This window comes from Nuphar pumila, chromosome 1, assembly GCF_984573655.1.
Source record: "Nuphar pumila chromosome 1, dmNupPumi1.hap1.1, whole genome shotgun sequence".
In the NCBI taxonomy this organism is placed as follows: domain Eukaryota; kingdom Viridiplantae; phylum Streptophyta; class Magnoliopsida; order Nymphaeales; family Nymphaeaceae; genus Nuphar; species Nuphar pumila.
Genome location: NC_143249.1, coordinates 3,277,701 through 3,295,602, shown reverse-complemented (window position 1 = coordinate 3,295,602; position 17,902 = coordinate 3,277,701). Strand labels below are relative to the sequence as shown.

General features: G+C 39.2%; 1 protein-coding gene across 4 annotated transcripts; it reads right to left on the bottom strand.

Annotated features, from left to right (window-relative positions):
* Nucleotides 1-1,573: 1,573 nt before the first annotated feature.
* Nucleotides 1,574-9,228, bottom strand: LOC149847702 (uncharacterized). 4 transcript variants are annotated; one of them, XM_090009294.1, is made up of 5 exons: nucleotides 7,571-9,215; nucleotides 3,841-3,920; nucleotides 3,384-3,648; nucleotides 2,996-3,273; nucleotides 1,574-2,007 (listed from the first exon to the last, which is right to left on the bottom strand). In XM_090009294.1, the coding sequence occupies exons 1-4, from the start codon at nucleotides 8,406-8,408 to the stop codon at nucleotides 3,008-3,010; spliced, it is 1,449 nt and encodes a 482-aa protein (XP_089865420.1). In that variant the 5' UTR covers nucleotides 8,409-9,215; the 3' UTR covers nucleotides 1,574-2,007; nucleotides 2,996-3,007. The 4 variants fall into 4 exon arrangements, with proteins under 4 accessions (XP_089865420.1, XP_089865425.1, XP_089865431.1 ...); XM_090009299.1 differs by having other exon boundaries at nucleotides 1,574-1,987; XM_090009305.1 differs by having other exon boundaries at nucleotides 1,574-1,875.
* Nucleotides 9,229-17,902: the final 8,674 nt, after the last annotated feature.

Genomic DNA, 17,902 nt, shown 5'->3' with positions numbered 1-17,902 from the left:
TTCATTATTTGTTAAAAATTGAACGCCATTGAAAAAAGCATAAATGGGATCTAGACTTGAGGACAAGTCTTCTCCAACCCAAGGCCAATGATATAGGAGTGAAGCAATGTGCAATCCAAGATCAATAGATCTATTTGGATCTAGTTTCACTTTAGGTTTTTATTTAAGTTCTATTTATTTTTTGGATCTTTTTAATGTAATGGATGTATCTCGAATTCAAATTAGATTTAGGGTTTCTCGTCTTCTCCTTTGCTGCCAAATCCGACAAATATCCAAATTTGACATATATCCAAACTTGTTTACATGTGAAAAAGTGGATCTGGTATTTGCTTTTCACTGTCCGAATTTGAATCCCTTTAGTCAACATCCGTTTAGTTGGATATGATATTAGTCACATCGGATCTAAATCCGAACCTTTTACATCCTTAATCCCAAGACTTTTTTGTTTTTAAGTGGGCTGGATTGATTCAGATCTGAACATATATCCAACAGAAAACATTGATCCAAATTCAGATCCTGATATATCCTAATCCAATCCAATCACACATTTAGATCTTATTTTAAATATCCATGTGACCATGTCTGAAGAATAGCGCTTCATATTTGGATCAGATCTCCAAGCGAACCTGATCCTTTTTCACCAGCAGGTATGAGACAAGTTGATCTGGACGACTCAAAGCCGCTGCATAAACTCAGCAACTGATAGCAACTGATAGAGGCTAATACAGACTCAATCTAGTCACCTGGGTCATTTCTTCCAATTAGGGACGATTAGGGGTGGACATCGGGTCGAGAAATTGATATGGGTAATTGGATACTCAACCCGAGATGGTCCAGGTTTGGGCTGGGGGCTGACCATCCTGAGTAGTAAATGAATTGGGTTCGGATAAGATTAAAGATTGTCTCAGTGGAACCTGACGTAGACAGCCCATTGGGCTTAAAATGGCCCTGCCCAACTGATGCCAAATCCAGCCCGCGAAGACCATGGACGAAGACGGTTTCGACCCACCTCCTCCATAAAAGACCAACACCTTATTCTGGGAATTATATTACGCAAACCGAGCTTGATTGCTGGCTCATTTATCTACCCAAAAGAATTCGAGCCGCGCCAAACCTGAGTTAGCTCTGCTAGTTGTGCATCCCTATCTGAGATAAACATTGAATTTGATTTACCTGCCACATCCCCCAACTGTAATCCAAACTTTGAGGTTTATATACAGCTCACAACCCAAGCAAGACACGTGTACTTTCAGCTTCAAACAGCCTCTCTCTCTCTCTCTCTCTCTCTCTCTCTCTCTCTCTCTCTCTCTCTCTCTCTCTGTGTGTGTGTGTGTGTGTGTGTGTGTGTGTGTGTGTGTGTGTGCGCGCAGAGTCAGCTTACATTCAATCATCTACTACCACCATCACCATAAAGTTTCAGATTAGGATCTGGCTAATCTAGAGAGTGTATCATCCCATCACCATTTACCATATCCTCAAAAACATTCACCACCATATCTTCCATACCATCAAAACACTGGTGAAAAGATATAGGCAACTCTCCAGCATCATAGCAGGACATATTTTCAAATTCTGTGTAACTTTTCTAATTTTGATACCCATTACATCTGTTTCATCTGCCATGTAATTTAGAATGCAATCAAACCTGTTAATAAATGAAAAAATCATCATTCATTTACAAATTCAGTGTTGGCATATGCAAGCAAGATGTTGGTCCTGCACTCTATCAAGTACAAGCAATCTGTCAGCCTCTGCTGCACCAACCATCACAGCCTCAGTGCACCAGAAAAAAATTAGAAATATGTTAAGCAATTTCGCTTTAATGATATCAGCAATCTTTGGTTTCTCCTACTATGCAACAGTCCCCAAAGTTTTCTGCAGAAAGACCCAGCAACTATGAACTACATTCTGTTTGGGGACACAACAGGATTTTCATGGTTATCCAGAGAGATGATCAGAAGCTGCTTGAGAGCTGATGTAGGTCATGCTTCCAAACAGAAAAAAAAACTGATTGAATAAAAAAAATCAGTCAATGTTAAATAATCCAACTGCAGATGCAACATCAGTACCAGCGGCTAAAAGTTGCAAGACGTGCAAATAAACCAATCATGCTAATGTACATCAAGAATAAATCAGAGGTTACAGGCAGAAACTCAACTCTGAAATTGCCATAATGCAAAAAGAGATGTATTGAATGAGCCATCCAAGTGACAATTGTGTACATGTTGCTAGCTATGAAACAGAGGAGAGGCTGAAACCATTAAATTCAAAGCCTTCTACAAGCTGACAATAAACCCATTCCGTGTCAATTTCATGATACTCAAAAAGACATTTTTATCTGGGCATATCTGTCCTTGAAAAATAACATTGTCTTATAAAATTGTAAAATACATAGCTATTAAATTTCAACATTTTATTGCATTTCCATTTTGCTTAAATGTACACATTCATGCTTTCTCCATAGCATAATTATATAAAGAAGACAATTATAGTACTCCTGATGGAAGCTTGAAGAGCATAAATCTCTGAGGGTCAAGCTCAAGCAATTGATTTACAGCAAATCTTATGTGTGCACGTGCAGGTTGCAGACTATGAAATTCATAGTAATATATATATATATATATATATATATATATATATGTGTGTGTGTGTGCATACATATGTATATTGTATACATGCATAAAGACACCTGTGCGTGTGATGTGCAGCTTGTGCACGCCTCCATATCCACTCACTGACACATCCGGTTTTCAAATAATAATTGACGTTGAAGTAAAAGTTCAACTTACAATTTCAATATTTGGTTTTTTTACTGCAACGTGGCATCAATAAACAATATTACATACAGCTTGAAAGTAGATGCAACTTTGAACAGATTTTGGTTGATCACCGTACCTTAAAATGTTATTCACAAATAACCGCATCAAATACCAACATGCAGCATAAGATGACAGGATCAGACATGATTCATAACATGAGAGAGAGAGAGAGAGACCTTCAAAAAGCCTTAAAGACGAACATAACCGCCTGCCTGGTACCCACTACCAAGAATGTTTCTCCTTGAGAAAGATTTCCAGTTCATAGACAAGGTCCTTTTTAATGTGCCCTGTCGTCTCCAAGCAGATATGCGGGTATAGAGATATGGTGTGCTGAAGCACAAAAGTAGAAGCAGAACCAACACAAAGCAAAGTAACAAAACATTGCGAAACCCGTCTTTCGTAGCAGGGTCTCTTTGTGTTGTCCATGGTACACCTCCAACATTCATCCCAAAGACTACAAGTATATCAGAAGATAACTATCAGGATAGTGGATATTAGACTCACTTTCTGAATAATTTAACCAGACACTAGTCCTATGAATTTCTTTGACACAGTTATACCCACCTCCAGTAACAACTGATAAAGGAAGAAATATGAGTGAGAGAAAAGAAAGATAGTAAAGTTTCCGGTTGATTTGTTCTGCTTGCCAACTATCTAGACCAGCCTGAATAGCTGTAACACGATTCGCTATAAAGCCCACGTTTTCTTTTAGCCTCCTCAGGCGGCTAATCAGTTCTTCAAGGGCAACAACATCTTCACTAGCAAACCAACTCTTTGAAGCACACTTCTCTCTGACACGAGGGAAAACTTGCTCACCATGAGCAATTACCTATTTTATCATCAAGGATATTCATCAACAATCCAGAATAAATTTAAGATAGAACACCACACGCGTAGTTGTTGTATATATATATATATATATATATATATATATATATATATATATATATATATATATATATATATATATCTGTGTGTGTGTGTGTGTGCGCGTGTGTGTAGATATATAGTAATGAAATACCTGTAAGAGGCGCTGCAAGTTTAAATGCATTTTAGGAAATCTTCTGTCATCCAGCATTTGTTTCTTCAGTGCAAAACCACCTACAGTGAAGATATTCCTTCCATGTTAGTATCTTAGTCTAAATATGCACTATTAACCACAGTTAGCAAAGTATAATATTCATAATAGAAAAGAATGAGCACTTGAAGAAACAAAGCAAAGGGTGTGTTCAGATTTGAAGAAATGCACTTTCATAGAATTATAGGGATATTGAGAACTCACTAGAAAATGGAGAAAGAAAAAGTACTGAACTGAACAACCAAATGGAGAAAAAAAAATATGATAAGCTAAAACAAAAGATCATAATGATTTCTCAAGTCATACAACAACCCAAGAAGAGGTCATGACATTGCCCTATGAAAGTTTGTGATTGTCCAATGTATTAAGAAAACATGTGGGATGCCGGACATAACCCAATGTATGAGGAAAACATGCACACCTATGTCAAATAGATACAGGTGCTGGTATGGGGTATGGCACAAATTCCTAAGATAATGGGTATGAGGAGTATAAAAAAATATACTACTATACTACATTTTACAAAATGCTACATATGGCGCTGTAGACTCTCAATTATGAAGTGAAAATCTAACATGTCAAAGATATCTAATTCACTAACAATTAATAATCAGAAACTATATAGGCAACACTGGAAGCTTTTGATTCCGAGTTTCGTCTGCATGCTGATTGGATCAAAAGATGGGTAAAATAGGTCACGACCAAAGTATCCAAGTATCAATGCAGGTATGGCACAATCACAGGTATAACACATATCTTCAACCAAAATCATTTTATTCTAGCAACTCCATATAGCTGAGGAGCTTTAGAGCAAGAACAAAGGTGAAAGTTATCATTATCAGTAAAAAACTTGAGAAAAGCATGAAAAAAGCAGTCCTGCAGAATTTGATCATAATGCCTCGGCATACAACTTAATCATGAAAAATATGTAACTATAATGAGAAAAGACACCAAGAAATGGCAATATACTAATTGCACTTCCTTCAAATGAAAATGGAAATAGTCGCTGTATATCAGAAGATACTAATGAAAATAATGCAAAATGAAAATTATGACCTACATCAAAACTGACTTTTATTGCATAACATGCAATAAAATGAATTCCCTACAACTACTATATGCAAAAGAACCACGCCATGGTAGCATGAGGCACCCATGGCCTTACCTGAATACAAAGGCGTAGCTAGGGGGAGGCAGGACTGGGCTGTAGCCCAGTCCTGCCTCCCGAAACAGTTAATTTTTTTTTTTTTAAAAGCCCAGCCCTAGCCCAGCCCTGATTCCATATGAAATAGGTTTTTATCCATTTTTGTAGCCCATCCCTGACTGCAGCAAATAGTTTGATTCGTCCATATGAAATAGATTTTTATTAATAATTATAGCCATTTTTTTATCTCAAAAAAATTTTTTTTCCGGGGGCGCTGCCCCCGAACCCCCGACCATCACAGCTTTTTTTTTTTTTGCTACACCCCTGTTTGCCCCCCCCCCCCCCCCCCCCTCACATGAATCCTAGCTACGCCACTGCCTGAATAATCATCCTCTAAAAAACCACAACTATCAATCACCTAAAACATTAAAGCAACAACTATGATGCACTGACATTTTGGTGAAGAAATATAATCTTTCTAGAAAGTATAAGATAGATCTTAGAATTATCAACCAAAATCTACTCAATAAATCATGCTAGCTAGAAAGCTGCTTTATCCTAATGCAATATGGCTTGGATTATCCTAGAACAAGTAATCCATGTGGTAAGAAACGAGAACTGCCCATAGGGCATAACGAGATACACCAAGAATGTTAAAATGTACCTCTTTATATATATATATATATATATATATATATATATATATATATATACACACACACACACATATGTATATATATATATTACATCAATACCCGATAGGGGTATTTTTGTAATTTCACATAGTTGTTTTAGAAAACAGCTATTTTCGAGTTTTGATAAAATGTAATTTTCTTTTTTTTATTTTTTGTATTTTTTGAGGACAAAAAGGGGCTCCAACCATAGAGTCGTTGGAGCCCCCAATGGTCACAAATGTGACCGTTGGGGGCTCCCAACGACTCTATGGGAGCCCCCTTTTGGGCTCTCCTTTTGAGGCCTTTGGCCTTCCTTTCTCTCCTCTCCCTCTTGTATAAATAGGGGTGAACCCCTTGTATATTTTCCATTCTTGAGAGCTCTCTCTCTTTTCAATAAGAGGTTTTTTATATTGTTGCCTTCTTAAAGGCTTGTGCTTGTATTGTCCCTTAGTGGACTTGTGATATTGTCTCTTTTATTCATTGTTGTAAGTGCTCATAAGCACTTTTTATATTTCCGCAATATCTCGTTACAAAGAATTGGTTTGGCTTGTCAACACTCAGATATTACCAGCTCAAGGTTCACTAGCTAAACCTCTGCCACATGAGACAGAGGGAACTACAGAAGCTACATAATCAGCATTATTGTGCGCTCAAATGCTGATTCATTGTTTCCAAGAAACTAAGAAACTAACATAACTTCTACAAAAAATTCATATCAAAGTTCCATATATAAATCATGTGGTCAAGGTACTAGGTCGCAAAAAGTTCTGAACCACTAATCAGCAGGCTGATTTGCATCATGCTCAACAATGAGCTTACTCCTGAACTTGTAAATCAATTCAGGAGCTATTGGTTGGTTGATTCATTTTTTTCCGAACTCAAGATTTGTGGCATTTTGTAACACTATTCGAATGATTACCATGTCCTTATGGAGAATATTTTTAGGTTAACTAACAGAAGGGTGCAACCTGTCAAGTTAGGGTCATTCTGACCAATAGCCCAATGGGCCAACTTTGCAACTCATTGCACCATCCTCTGCGACAATTATGATAAGGCATAGTACACTTACAAAGATACAGATTGCAGTCTTAAGAAAGTATTCTTCAAGACAAGCCTGATTTTAACAACTCAGTGGTTCTGAGCAGCAGTAAGGGGTAAGACAAAAAAAAATCATGGTAATGGGGAATTCGTGGTCATATGGATGATAAAATATATCTAACATAATTAAAGGGTATGCACCACAAAATATTGTAACGTTAACCTCAAAGGAAATGTGAAGCATGCATGCATTAATCTGACATGAATCAAACGCAAGCTTTATTGAGAAGAAGCTTATACTTCTCCGTTAGGAATAAGAGAACCTTAATCATATTAATAATTTCTTTAACTCAAATGGATTGACAAGATTCTATAGGATTTGGTTGTTGTAAATCAAATGAAAGTATCCTTCCAACAAAAACAAACAACAACAACAATAATAAGAAAATTCTTCTCACAATTCAACTAGGCTATAATCTTCTGGCATAAAAGGCCTAAGAGACACGTTTAGGGATCTGCTTCCCACCTTGGAATCTTACAAGGAAAAAGTTAAGCTATTAAAACAACCATAGAAACAACTAATATAACAAATTGAGAGGATTTTGGGTTGTAACAAATCAATGAATGAGATCCGTGTGACCTCAGAGGGGCAACTAGACCATAGGTTTATGTTGCATTCCACACTTTTTATTTGATAAAACAACATATGGAATCTCTGTCTCACAGTAAAAATCAAATTGTTGTCCAAAACAGCAATGAATCGCATGATCAAGAGAAGAAATTGCAGGAATTACTTCCAATTGCGCGAGAGACTCACCTTTATCCAATTCGAGCTCGACTGTATCCAATTCCAACTCAAGTGTAGTCACTATATCCTGCAGCTGATCCATGTGGGTATCAACAATATGAACAAGAAGGTTCGAAACTGTCCTGGGCACCGGATTATCGGCTTCCTCGGAGTGGTTCATCGTCAGTAGAAACTCAAGCACGTGCTCCTTGATAACAGTCACGCTGGGCTCTGATTCAAGCCCATTCTCAGATATCACAGTGACGCTCGATCCGGCCCTCGCCTCGTCGTACCTCAAATTGTGATTCTCCACTCTGGGAATCTCATAAAGCAGGGATTTCTCAGTCCGTTTGAATCCCAATCTAGGAACCCGGCCAAGGGAAACGGTGATGACCGAATTCTTGGTCACCCTTGCAGCAAGCCGATGCGTGAACTTGCTAGTTGCAGGACCGGCGGAATTAACGCGAAAAACCAACGCGCCGTCAACGTAGCCGCAGAAGGGTCCATTGCTAACCAACGCAAGAATGTCTTGGAGTTTCAATGGCGGGCAGAGGACGTCGATCAGATCCCGAGCGGACAATGAGAGTTTCTGGTTCTCTTTGGGAAGCTCCACATGGTACCAACAGAATTCCTTCCCCCGACCTTCAACGAGATCCCACTCTTTGGTGAAGTAGCTGCCCAACCCGTCGAAATAGTAAGCCGTCTGCCTCACTGCGCCCGGGAAGCTGGTGCGGTAGATGCGCCCTCCCTTCATAGGGGAAGAGACGGAATCCTCTCTGTCCATTTCTGCATCTGCATTTGTATCTTCTCTGATGAGCTCCTCCATCTCCTCTGTATCTGCATTCGTATCCTCTCTGACGAGCTCCATCGGCGTGAAACTCGAACCCCAAACGAGAAATTTTCAAAATCTCAATCTCTCTTTGATTCAATTCAAGAATCTATCGATAACCCATCAATCTATATCGAGAATAGAACGCCCAAACACCAACCTTTTGTTTCTTCCCATTGAACCAATGAAACAAACGGCATTCAACGTCCCAAAATCGATGTTTCTCGAATCACCAAAATAGAAAACCTCTTTAATTCCGGGAGAGAAACTTGGCCAATGAAACAAACGGTATGCACAGTACGAAAATCTATATTTTTCGAATCGCCAACAACAAAAAACTATCTAATTCAGAGGGGGAAACTTCACACAATGAAACTAACGGCATTCAACATCCAAAAATCGACGTTTTTCGAATGACCAACATCAAAAATCCCTCTGATTCAAATAAATAAATCTTCAAAACTCCCTAATTAGACTGGATTACAAAAGACCCTTGTCCAATCGGTCAAAAACAACGACACCCACCTCACAGCGAAGCAAAAAAAAACACGGGTACTTCGCTTCCTCTCGCGGAAAGACAACGAGAAAATACCAATGATTCAGACTCCAAGAATCGTTCAAAATAATGATTAAAAATTTGTAGATAATGGAAACAATGAACAAGTAAAACGATAGAAAATACAACAAGAAAACAAGAGAACACGACACCGAAATCGACGTGAAGAGTTTTGTTGCGAGTAATTTTTTCGAATGACGATTCCCGTTCGAGACAAAACTGCACGCCCGTTCTGCCACCCGCACTTTCCTCGTTATTTCCTCAACAAGAGACCCCACAAACAACGAACCACTCCCAATCCTAATCTGAATATCTTTCCAATAGGGAATGGTAAATACCAGAAATGACTTAAATACCCCGACCACATGCCAAAAAAAGAATTTCTTTTTTTATTTAATCCTGATGTCCTGCTAAGTGCTAAATGACTGAAGGAACCTTGATGAGTTATGGCAAAAAAAAAAAATCAGCAGATCTTTGATCTTGAAGCGGTTTCTCTCAGCAAAAATTATTTTCTTTTACCAAAGGTTCTAGTTGTTTGGTAAGAGCAGTGCACCTTGTGTCTGGACGTTGCAAGTTCAAATCTAAATGGTATGATTGTATAACTGATGGGGTCGGACTAACTCCAACTTGCCTACCTAAAAAAGGTTTTTTTTTTAAACTATTAGGTGTTTTATTCGTAATAGGAGCCACCTATGTCAGAAGGACATTTCAATGGTTCCCTCGCATTGTGTCCCCTTGTCTATGTCACAAATATCGCTAGATTTATAAAAATCTCGTGATAATATTACGAGAAATTGCCTGAAAGTTTAAAACGGCTATTTCTCATGAGATTTTCAAACTGTGACAAATATCAATATTTATGGTTTTAACATATATTTATCGTGAAAACTCTTAAGTTTTTTATTTTTAAATATGTTTTATTTATATTTTATTATAAAAAATATTTATTTGTATTTTTTATTATTTTTTATTGCTGATATTTTGCAAAAAAAGCAAGATTTATGAACATTTTCAAAATCTCCCGGGTTTTTTGACCCCAGAGATTTTGCCATTTTTTAACTTTTATCACTATGCCCCTTGTATGCTAATCTTAAGAAAAAATCTCAAAACTGGTGTGTCTCGTGCAGTGTTGTGAGAGGCGTACGCCTCAATACCTGAAGCGTATGCCTCATAGGCGAAGCGCACGCTCAAGGTATTGAGGCGTTTCAGGCTTGAAACGCACGCTTCACTCATGTGAAGCGCACGCCTCAAGTCGAAACGCGCTTCGCTTTAGAGCGTACGCATCTGTGTAGACCACCCCTTTCCTGCCAAAATCCGCCGCCGGGGACACCCCTGGGCAACCCCTAGGTACCCTCCGAATCCCCGCTGCCTTTCTCTCTCGTTGTTTGCCTGAACCCCTCACTCTCGAGCCCACCTTGCCTCGAGCCCTCGCCGGAGCCCCGTCTCGCCGGTAGGCTCAATCCGACGAGCACTTCCCTGAGTCCCTGCTTCCACCTCCCTCGCCCGACAAACCATCCGTCCCTGGGCTCTCCCTCGCCGGTCACCTCGCAGGTAACCCCCTCTTCCTGTGTTGTCTTTTCTTCTTCTTCTCGTTCTTCCTCTCCTTCATCCCCTTCTTCTGTTTGCTGGGATCGACGCAGGCAACCTCGTCGACGACCCTCGCCAAAGAACCCTGCGCATCCATCCCTCTCAGGTGACCTCTCCCCCTCTCTCACTCTGTGTTAGGCTCGCAGGGGAGGGGCGCTGCCCCCTTCCCTGCTCCGTCTCTCTCTGGTTCGCCCTGCTTTTTCGGAAGATCGGCTGGCAGGGGGCAGAGCTCCTTGCCACCCCTGCTCTATCCGTAACCCCCCTCTCCCCCATGGATGTCCTCTTCTTCTTCTTTATCCTTGTCTTCTTCGTCTCCGTTTCTTTTTCAGCAGACCGGCAGGGGCGACGCCCCCTGCCACCTGTGTTCGATCGATTCAGCATACTGTCCTATTTCTAATTAAATTAGTTAACATTCTTGGAGGAATCTGTAAACATCAAAATTTGAAAGACTCTTTGATTTCCACAAACTAAGTTTAACTTCATAGGAGGTTTCCCATGCTAGTCATATATTGTTTTCTGAGCTTGGGTACTTGCACCTTATGCGCTACATGATAAAAATAGACATAAATCTATTATGTGTTATTGATGTAAATGGTACTGGCTCATAATCCCGATATTTGAACTGAATATCTAAACTTGGTACTCAAAGTTCTAGGTCGTGAAGACTCTAAACTCTGACTGAATCAGGTTGCAGTTTGAGAACCTAGACTATGTATAAAGCTCTGAGACATCAGCCCAGTACTCAAGTTTAAAAAATTAGATGGCCTATAAAATGCAACTTAAATGAAGTCCAAATTAAAGTCCTTAAATATGCCTTTTGGTTTCTATTGATATGCACTACAAGAAAATTGTTAATTAGCGACGAAAAATTGCGACAGATTTTTTTCGTCGCTAATTAGCGACAGATTAGCTAAAGAAACCTTTCTTCATGAATTTGTCGCTAATTCGCGACGGATTAGCGATTAAACAACTTTCATCGCTAATTAGTGACAGATTAATGACATCAATTTTTTGTCGCTAATTCTTAATACAAGAAAAGCATTTTAGCGAAGGATTTAGAGAGGGAATTTTGTCGTCGCTAATCTGTCGCGAATTAGCGATGGCTTAGCGACAGAATATATTTCGTCGCTATTTTGGTATTTTGATTTACAACGGCTTAGCGACGGAAGTATTCCGTCGCTAAATGTCGCGTAAATCCCTAATCCCATCCCTCTTTCTCTTTTCCTGTTTCGCTGTCTTGTTCCCGCCCGCCGCCCTCTCCCTCCCGCCGCCCGTCGGCCTCTATCCGTCCCCCACCGTCCACCGCTCGTCAGTCGCTGCTCCTCGTCAGCCTCCCGCCACCGCCCGGCGACGCGCAGGTAATCGCTTCCATCGGCAGGGGGTCGACCCCCCCCCCTTGCTTTTCCGGAAGGGGGTCGACCCCCTTACATTTCCGGCAGGCAGGGGGTCGACCCCCCTGCATTTCTGGCAACAGGGGGACGATCCCCTGCATTTCCGGCAGCAGGGGGACGACCCCCCTGCATTTCCGGCAGCAGGGGGTCGACCCCCCTGCGTTTCCGGCAGCAGGGGGCCGCCCCCTGCATTTTCGATAGGGGGTCGACCCCTTGCGTTTCCGGCAGCAGGGCGCAGGGGGTCGCTCCCCCTGCGTTTCCGGCAGCACGTCGCAGGGGGTTGGCCCCCCTGCATTTTCGGCAGGCAGGGGGTTGCCCCCCCCTGCATTTCCGGCAGGGGGTTGCCCCCTACGTTTTCGGCAAAGGGGTCGCCCCCTGCATCTGCCTCTTGTTTTTTTTTCGGCAGGTGGTGACTTCATTTTAACACAGTGGTTTTTGCAGATTTCTAAACGGAACTCGCTTGTGCCCCGCCACCCGTGGTAAGTAAGTGACAAAAACAATGCAAATCGGGTAAATACCCGTGGTGAGTAAGTGATGCAAGCGCATCACATGTTATTTAATTTATTGGATGTAACACTTTATTGTTCACACACTCACTTAGTTGTTGATATCTATGACTGCTTTGTTGGAGTTTGGAGATCATGCTGAGCATGATTTTAATGTATGAGAATAGAAGTGTTCTTATTTTTGGAGTACGGATTCCATGCTAGGCATGGTAGTAGTTAGCAGGATATTGAAGTGTGTTTGCTGCAGGTACATGTTTGACATTTGTTTGATATGAATGATTTCGATGCATTGCAATGTTTGATGTGATTGTCTCCATGCTTGCATGTAGTTACTTTCAATTTGATTATGTCTTCCATGTAAAATTATATAATGAAAGCATGCTTCAAATGAATGTATCGTGTCATGAATAGTTTGCACATGAAAATATTAAGTTATCAATGCATGCATCATAATTCTTGTGATTATATAACATCATATATTGCATCATAAATTTGATATTTTCTTCATCATAGCATTCTGATGGTTCTCTTTTAACTGGTTAGGATACTATTCGTAACATCATATGACAAAATGACTGCAAACCGTGAATGGATGTATCGTAGGATAGTGGACAATGAGTTATCGCATGAATATATGGATGGTGTTGACAGTTTTATTGAATTTGCAATGACAAGTGTCAGTACAGTGGATCCCACAGGTTGGATTAGGTGTCCCTGCAAGATTTATAAGAATAATCGATTTGTAGAACCTCATGCGTTAGACATCACCTATACAAGAAGGGTTTTGTGAGTGATTATCAGAACTGGACGTTTCATGGAGAAGAATTTAGAAACGATTTTGATGCACGGGTGAATGTGGTGCACGATAATCCATATACGAATTTGATATTTGATGCCGCAGGAACAGAACTGGGTTCTGCTATGAGTTCTAGTGATGTAATAACTGTCGTAGATGAAGAATCACCAAACGACGCAGCTAGTAGATTTTGTGATTTACTTAAAGATGCTGATGAGCCACTTTGGAACGGTTGTGAGAGTCACACTATCTTGTCTGCAGTTCTTCAACTAATGAATTTGAAATCCGAGTATAATTTGAGTTAATCATGTTTTGACCGTTTGTGCATGATTGTTAACAGTATGTTGCCCAAAGATAAGAAATTGCCACAAAATTTCTATCGTGTGAAAGTTATGGTCAACGCTTTAGGTATGGGTTACAAAAAGATTGATGCTTGTCCAAATCACTACACGTATTTCAAGGAGCAGGAAAATAATATTTCATGTCTGTCATGTGGGCATCCTCGGTTCAAGCCAAAGACAAGAGGCAATGGTAGCACGAGATCAAAGAAAGTTTCATAAAAGTCGCTCCGCTACTTTCCTATCACTCTTAGATTGCAGCGATTGTATATGTCTTCAAGGACAGTTAAACACATGAGATGGCATGCAAATAAAGTTTGACACGATGAAAACAAGATCACGCATCCTGTTGACGCTGAAGCTTGGAAGCACTTTGATCGTACTCATCAGAACTTCGCAATTGAAGTGCGAAATGTTAGACTCGGTCTATGTACAAATGGATTTAATCCATTTGGGGGTAGATCAACTCCATACTCATGTTGGCCAGTATTTGTAACTCCATACAACCTTCCACCAAGCTTGTGTATGAAACGTCCAAATCTTTTCTTGTCTCTGTTGATCCCTGGTCCGACCTCACCTGGCCAAAATCTTGATGTATATCTAAGGCCATTGATTGATGAACTAAAAATTTTGTGGGATGACGGTGTTACCACGTATGATGCCCACAAAAAACCAAATTTCAACATGAAGGCCACTGTTCTATGGACAATCAGTGACTTCCTTGCATATGGTATGTTATCTGGTTGGAGCACACATGGGAGGTTGGCTTGTCCGTACTGCATAGAGGATTCCAAAGCTTTTAGATTGAGGAATGGAAGGAAGCCTTGCTGGTTTGAGTGTCATCGTCGATTTTTACCCAACGATCATCCGTTCCGACGACAAAAGAATGTGTTTAAAGCAGACACAACTGAAACGGAAGGTCCATCCTCAAGATTGTCTGGCATAGAGATTATAAGAAGATTGTGATACTTTCCAGATGTATTAACAGATGCCTGCAGCCCTACACCCTTCCGTGGATTTGGGATGGATCACAATTGAACGAAGAAATCTATTTTTTGAAAACTACCGTATTGGCCGACCCTATTGATACGACATAATTTGGATGTGATGCATGTAGAGAAAAATGTGTTTGATAATGTATTCAATACAGTAATGAATATTAAGAGAAAAGGAAGGATAATCCAAAGGCCCGTATGGATTTAAAATTAATATGTAAAAGACCAAAATTGGAACTCAAAGAGTATAATGACAAAGTACTGAAACCAAAGGCAAAGTACGTGCTTGGACCTGATCAAATAAAACATGTATGTCAATGGTTGAGACAACTGAGATTTTCAGATGGATATGTCTCTAACATTGCTCGGGCTGTGAAGATTGACGATGGACAGTTATATGGGTTGAAGAGCCATGATTGTCATATCTTTATGCAATGATTGATACCCATAGCATTCCATGATATGTTAGACAAACCTATATGGGGGGTATTGTTTGAGTTGAGCGGATTTTTCAGAACATTGTGCGCATCGGAGGTCGTAGTATCAGATGTAAAGAATCTCGAGGACTCTGTCATCACCACTGTTTGTCTGCTAGAAAAGATATTTCTGCCAACATTTTTCGATGTTATGGAACATTTGATCATACATCTGTCATATGAACTAAGGGTTGGTGGCCCTATGCAATATCGATGGATGTACCCATTTGAAAGGTATATGTTTTTTTATATTTGTCTCTTTAATGACAAATATTTAAAATTTGAAATGTATATTCTTGTCAGATGCATGTTCGACCTAAAAAAAAGGTTCGTAATAAAGCAAGAGTAGAAGACTCTATTTGTGAGGCGTGCACTTTAGAAGAGATTTCAAATTTCTCATCTGTGTACTTCGAACCTCATATTCCAACACGTTACACATGCCCGCCCCGTAACGATGATGGAGAACAAGTAATTGTAGCTGACAAGCTGTCGATATTTCAACCACTTGGGCATGCATTTGGTAGTTGTCGATCAAGGCTATTGACAGATCGAGAGCAAGATGCAACACACATCTATATTCTTTTTAATTGCTCAGCGATCGACCCATACATCGAGTAAGTATATGTATATGCAACTCAATTATAAATCCTTTTATGTTCTATATGTGGATACATGGCTCGGTAATATAAGTATTTGTGGTTTGCAGACGATTTGATATGAAGTTGCAAATCGAAGTTTCACATCTCACTGATGCAGAAATACAAAAAGAACGTGAAACTAAGTTTGTGGAGTGGTTGAAACAGTTGGTAAAGAAGCTAACATAAATTTTGTACTTATAAACAACACTAAGTTACTTAATTAATCGTGATCACAATCATTGTTTATGTCTGTGCGTAGGTTCACCATGGTGATGTTAAAGATCAAGGAATATGTGATTTAGAAAATGGTTCGACCAAAGTTGTGCAATGCTACAACGGGTATATCATAAATGGTTATCGATTCCATACAAAAGATTACGGTATAAACAAATCAACGATAAATAGTGGCGTGTGTGTCAAGGGTAGCAGCTACGGTGAAAATGAACATGATTACTACGATGTTATAGAGGAAATAATGGAGTTGACTTACTTAGGCATGAATAACAGGGTTACTTTATTCAAGTGTCATTGGTTTGATCCAACTGCAACAAGACTCGACAAAGCTTCAGGCATTGTGGAGGTGAATCATAAATCCAGGTTTGGAACATATGAACCATTCATATTAGCCTCGCAAGCTCAACAAGTTTATTATACTTCATATCCGGGTATAAAAAAGTCAGATAGAAATGAATGGTGGGTAGTTTGCAAGGTAAAGTCCAAACTATACCCCGAGTATGATCAGTTACAGGAAGATGAGTTAGCTGAAGACAACGATTACTATCAATCAGATGATGTCTATGACTTCGCTTATGGTCACGATGTTGCGCATGATATGCATGTCATATCTTCATTGGCCGATGAAACATTCATAGAGGAATGTGATCCAAATGATGTACCAAGTGGATGGGCAAACAATGAAGAAGAAGAAGAAAGAAAGTCAAACTAGTGACGAGAAAGAATTCTCAAGCTAGTGAGCAAAATCTTATACTACAAACCTTTATTTAAATGCATTGCAGTACTTGATGTGAGTTGTATAGCAATACTTGGTGTGAATGATTAAAAAAAAAATTGAATGTATTGTAATACTTGATACGAATGATTCGAATGCATTGCAATACTTGATGTGAATGATTTAAATTATTTGAATGTATTGTAATACTTTATGCAAATGCATGAGTTGTATTGCAACACTTGATGTGAATGATTAAAATTTTTATTTGAATGTATTGTGATACTTGATATGAATTATTTGAATGCATTGCTATACTTTGTGTGAATGATTAAAAATTTTATTTGAATGTATTGTAATACTTGATACGAATGATTCGAATGCATTACAATACTTGATGTGAATTATTTGAATTATTTGAATGTATTATAATACTTGACGCAAATGCATGAGTTGTATTGCAACACTTGATGTGAATGATTAAAAAATGTATTTGAATGTATTGTGATACTTGATACGAATTATTTGAATGCATTGTAATACTTGATGTGAATGATTTGAATTATTTGAATGCATTGCAATACTTGATTGATTTGAATTATTTGAATATATTATAATTTATGCAACGAATGATTTGAATTATTACAATACTTGATGTGAATGATTTAAATTATTTGAATGCATTGTAATACCTGATGCGAATGATTTGAATGCATTGCAATTCTTGATGTGAATGACTTGAATGCATTGCAATACCTGATATGAATGATTTGAATTATTGTAATACTTGATGCGAATGACTTGAATGCATTGTAATACTTGATGTGAATTATTTGAATGTATTGTATGACATATGTTATTTGTTAGAATATGGTTCGTGGAGGTTATAGTGGTCGTTCATCCAGTAGTAGTCAGGCTCAGCCTTCATCTTCACGGGCTCCTGTGATAGGTATATCATATAACTAATTGGATGCTTGATTAGTTCAAATGCGCATTCTGAGAATTTCTAACATATTTTTTTACAGATGATGTTGCGCCTGTACACGACCCACCTACACCAGTTGATCACACAAGTCAGGAGCCAACACAGGAAACAGGGTCTTCTCAGGCTGGTACAAGAAGACTCATTCGAATAGTGTATATCGATAATCGACCGTAAGTATTTTGTTTTCAATTATTGCATATCTTATAAATATTTTATATTGATATTTACTGTGTAACAATTCATGTGCAGCACGAGATTTGAGCCACAAGAAGTAGTACAGGAGATTAGGAATTCACTTCTTCAACATCTACCAGGA

Bases quoted from the DNA above. Each gene is read 5' to 3' on its own strand.
- LOC149847702 (XM_090009288.1), bottom strand. From the start codon at position 8,408: ATGGAGCTCGTCAGAGAGGATACGAATGCAGATACAGAGGAGATGGAG. The intron at 3,649-3,840 runs GTATTTCATTAC...ATGATAAAATAG, and splicing joins ACTTGCAGCGCCTCTTACAG to GTAATTGCTCATGGTGAGCA. The intron at 3,274-3,383 runs GTGGGTATAACT...ATATACTTGTAG, and splicing joins TTTATCAGTTGTTACTGGAG to TCTTTGGGATGAATGTTGGA.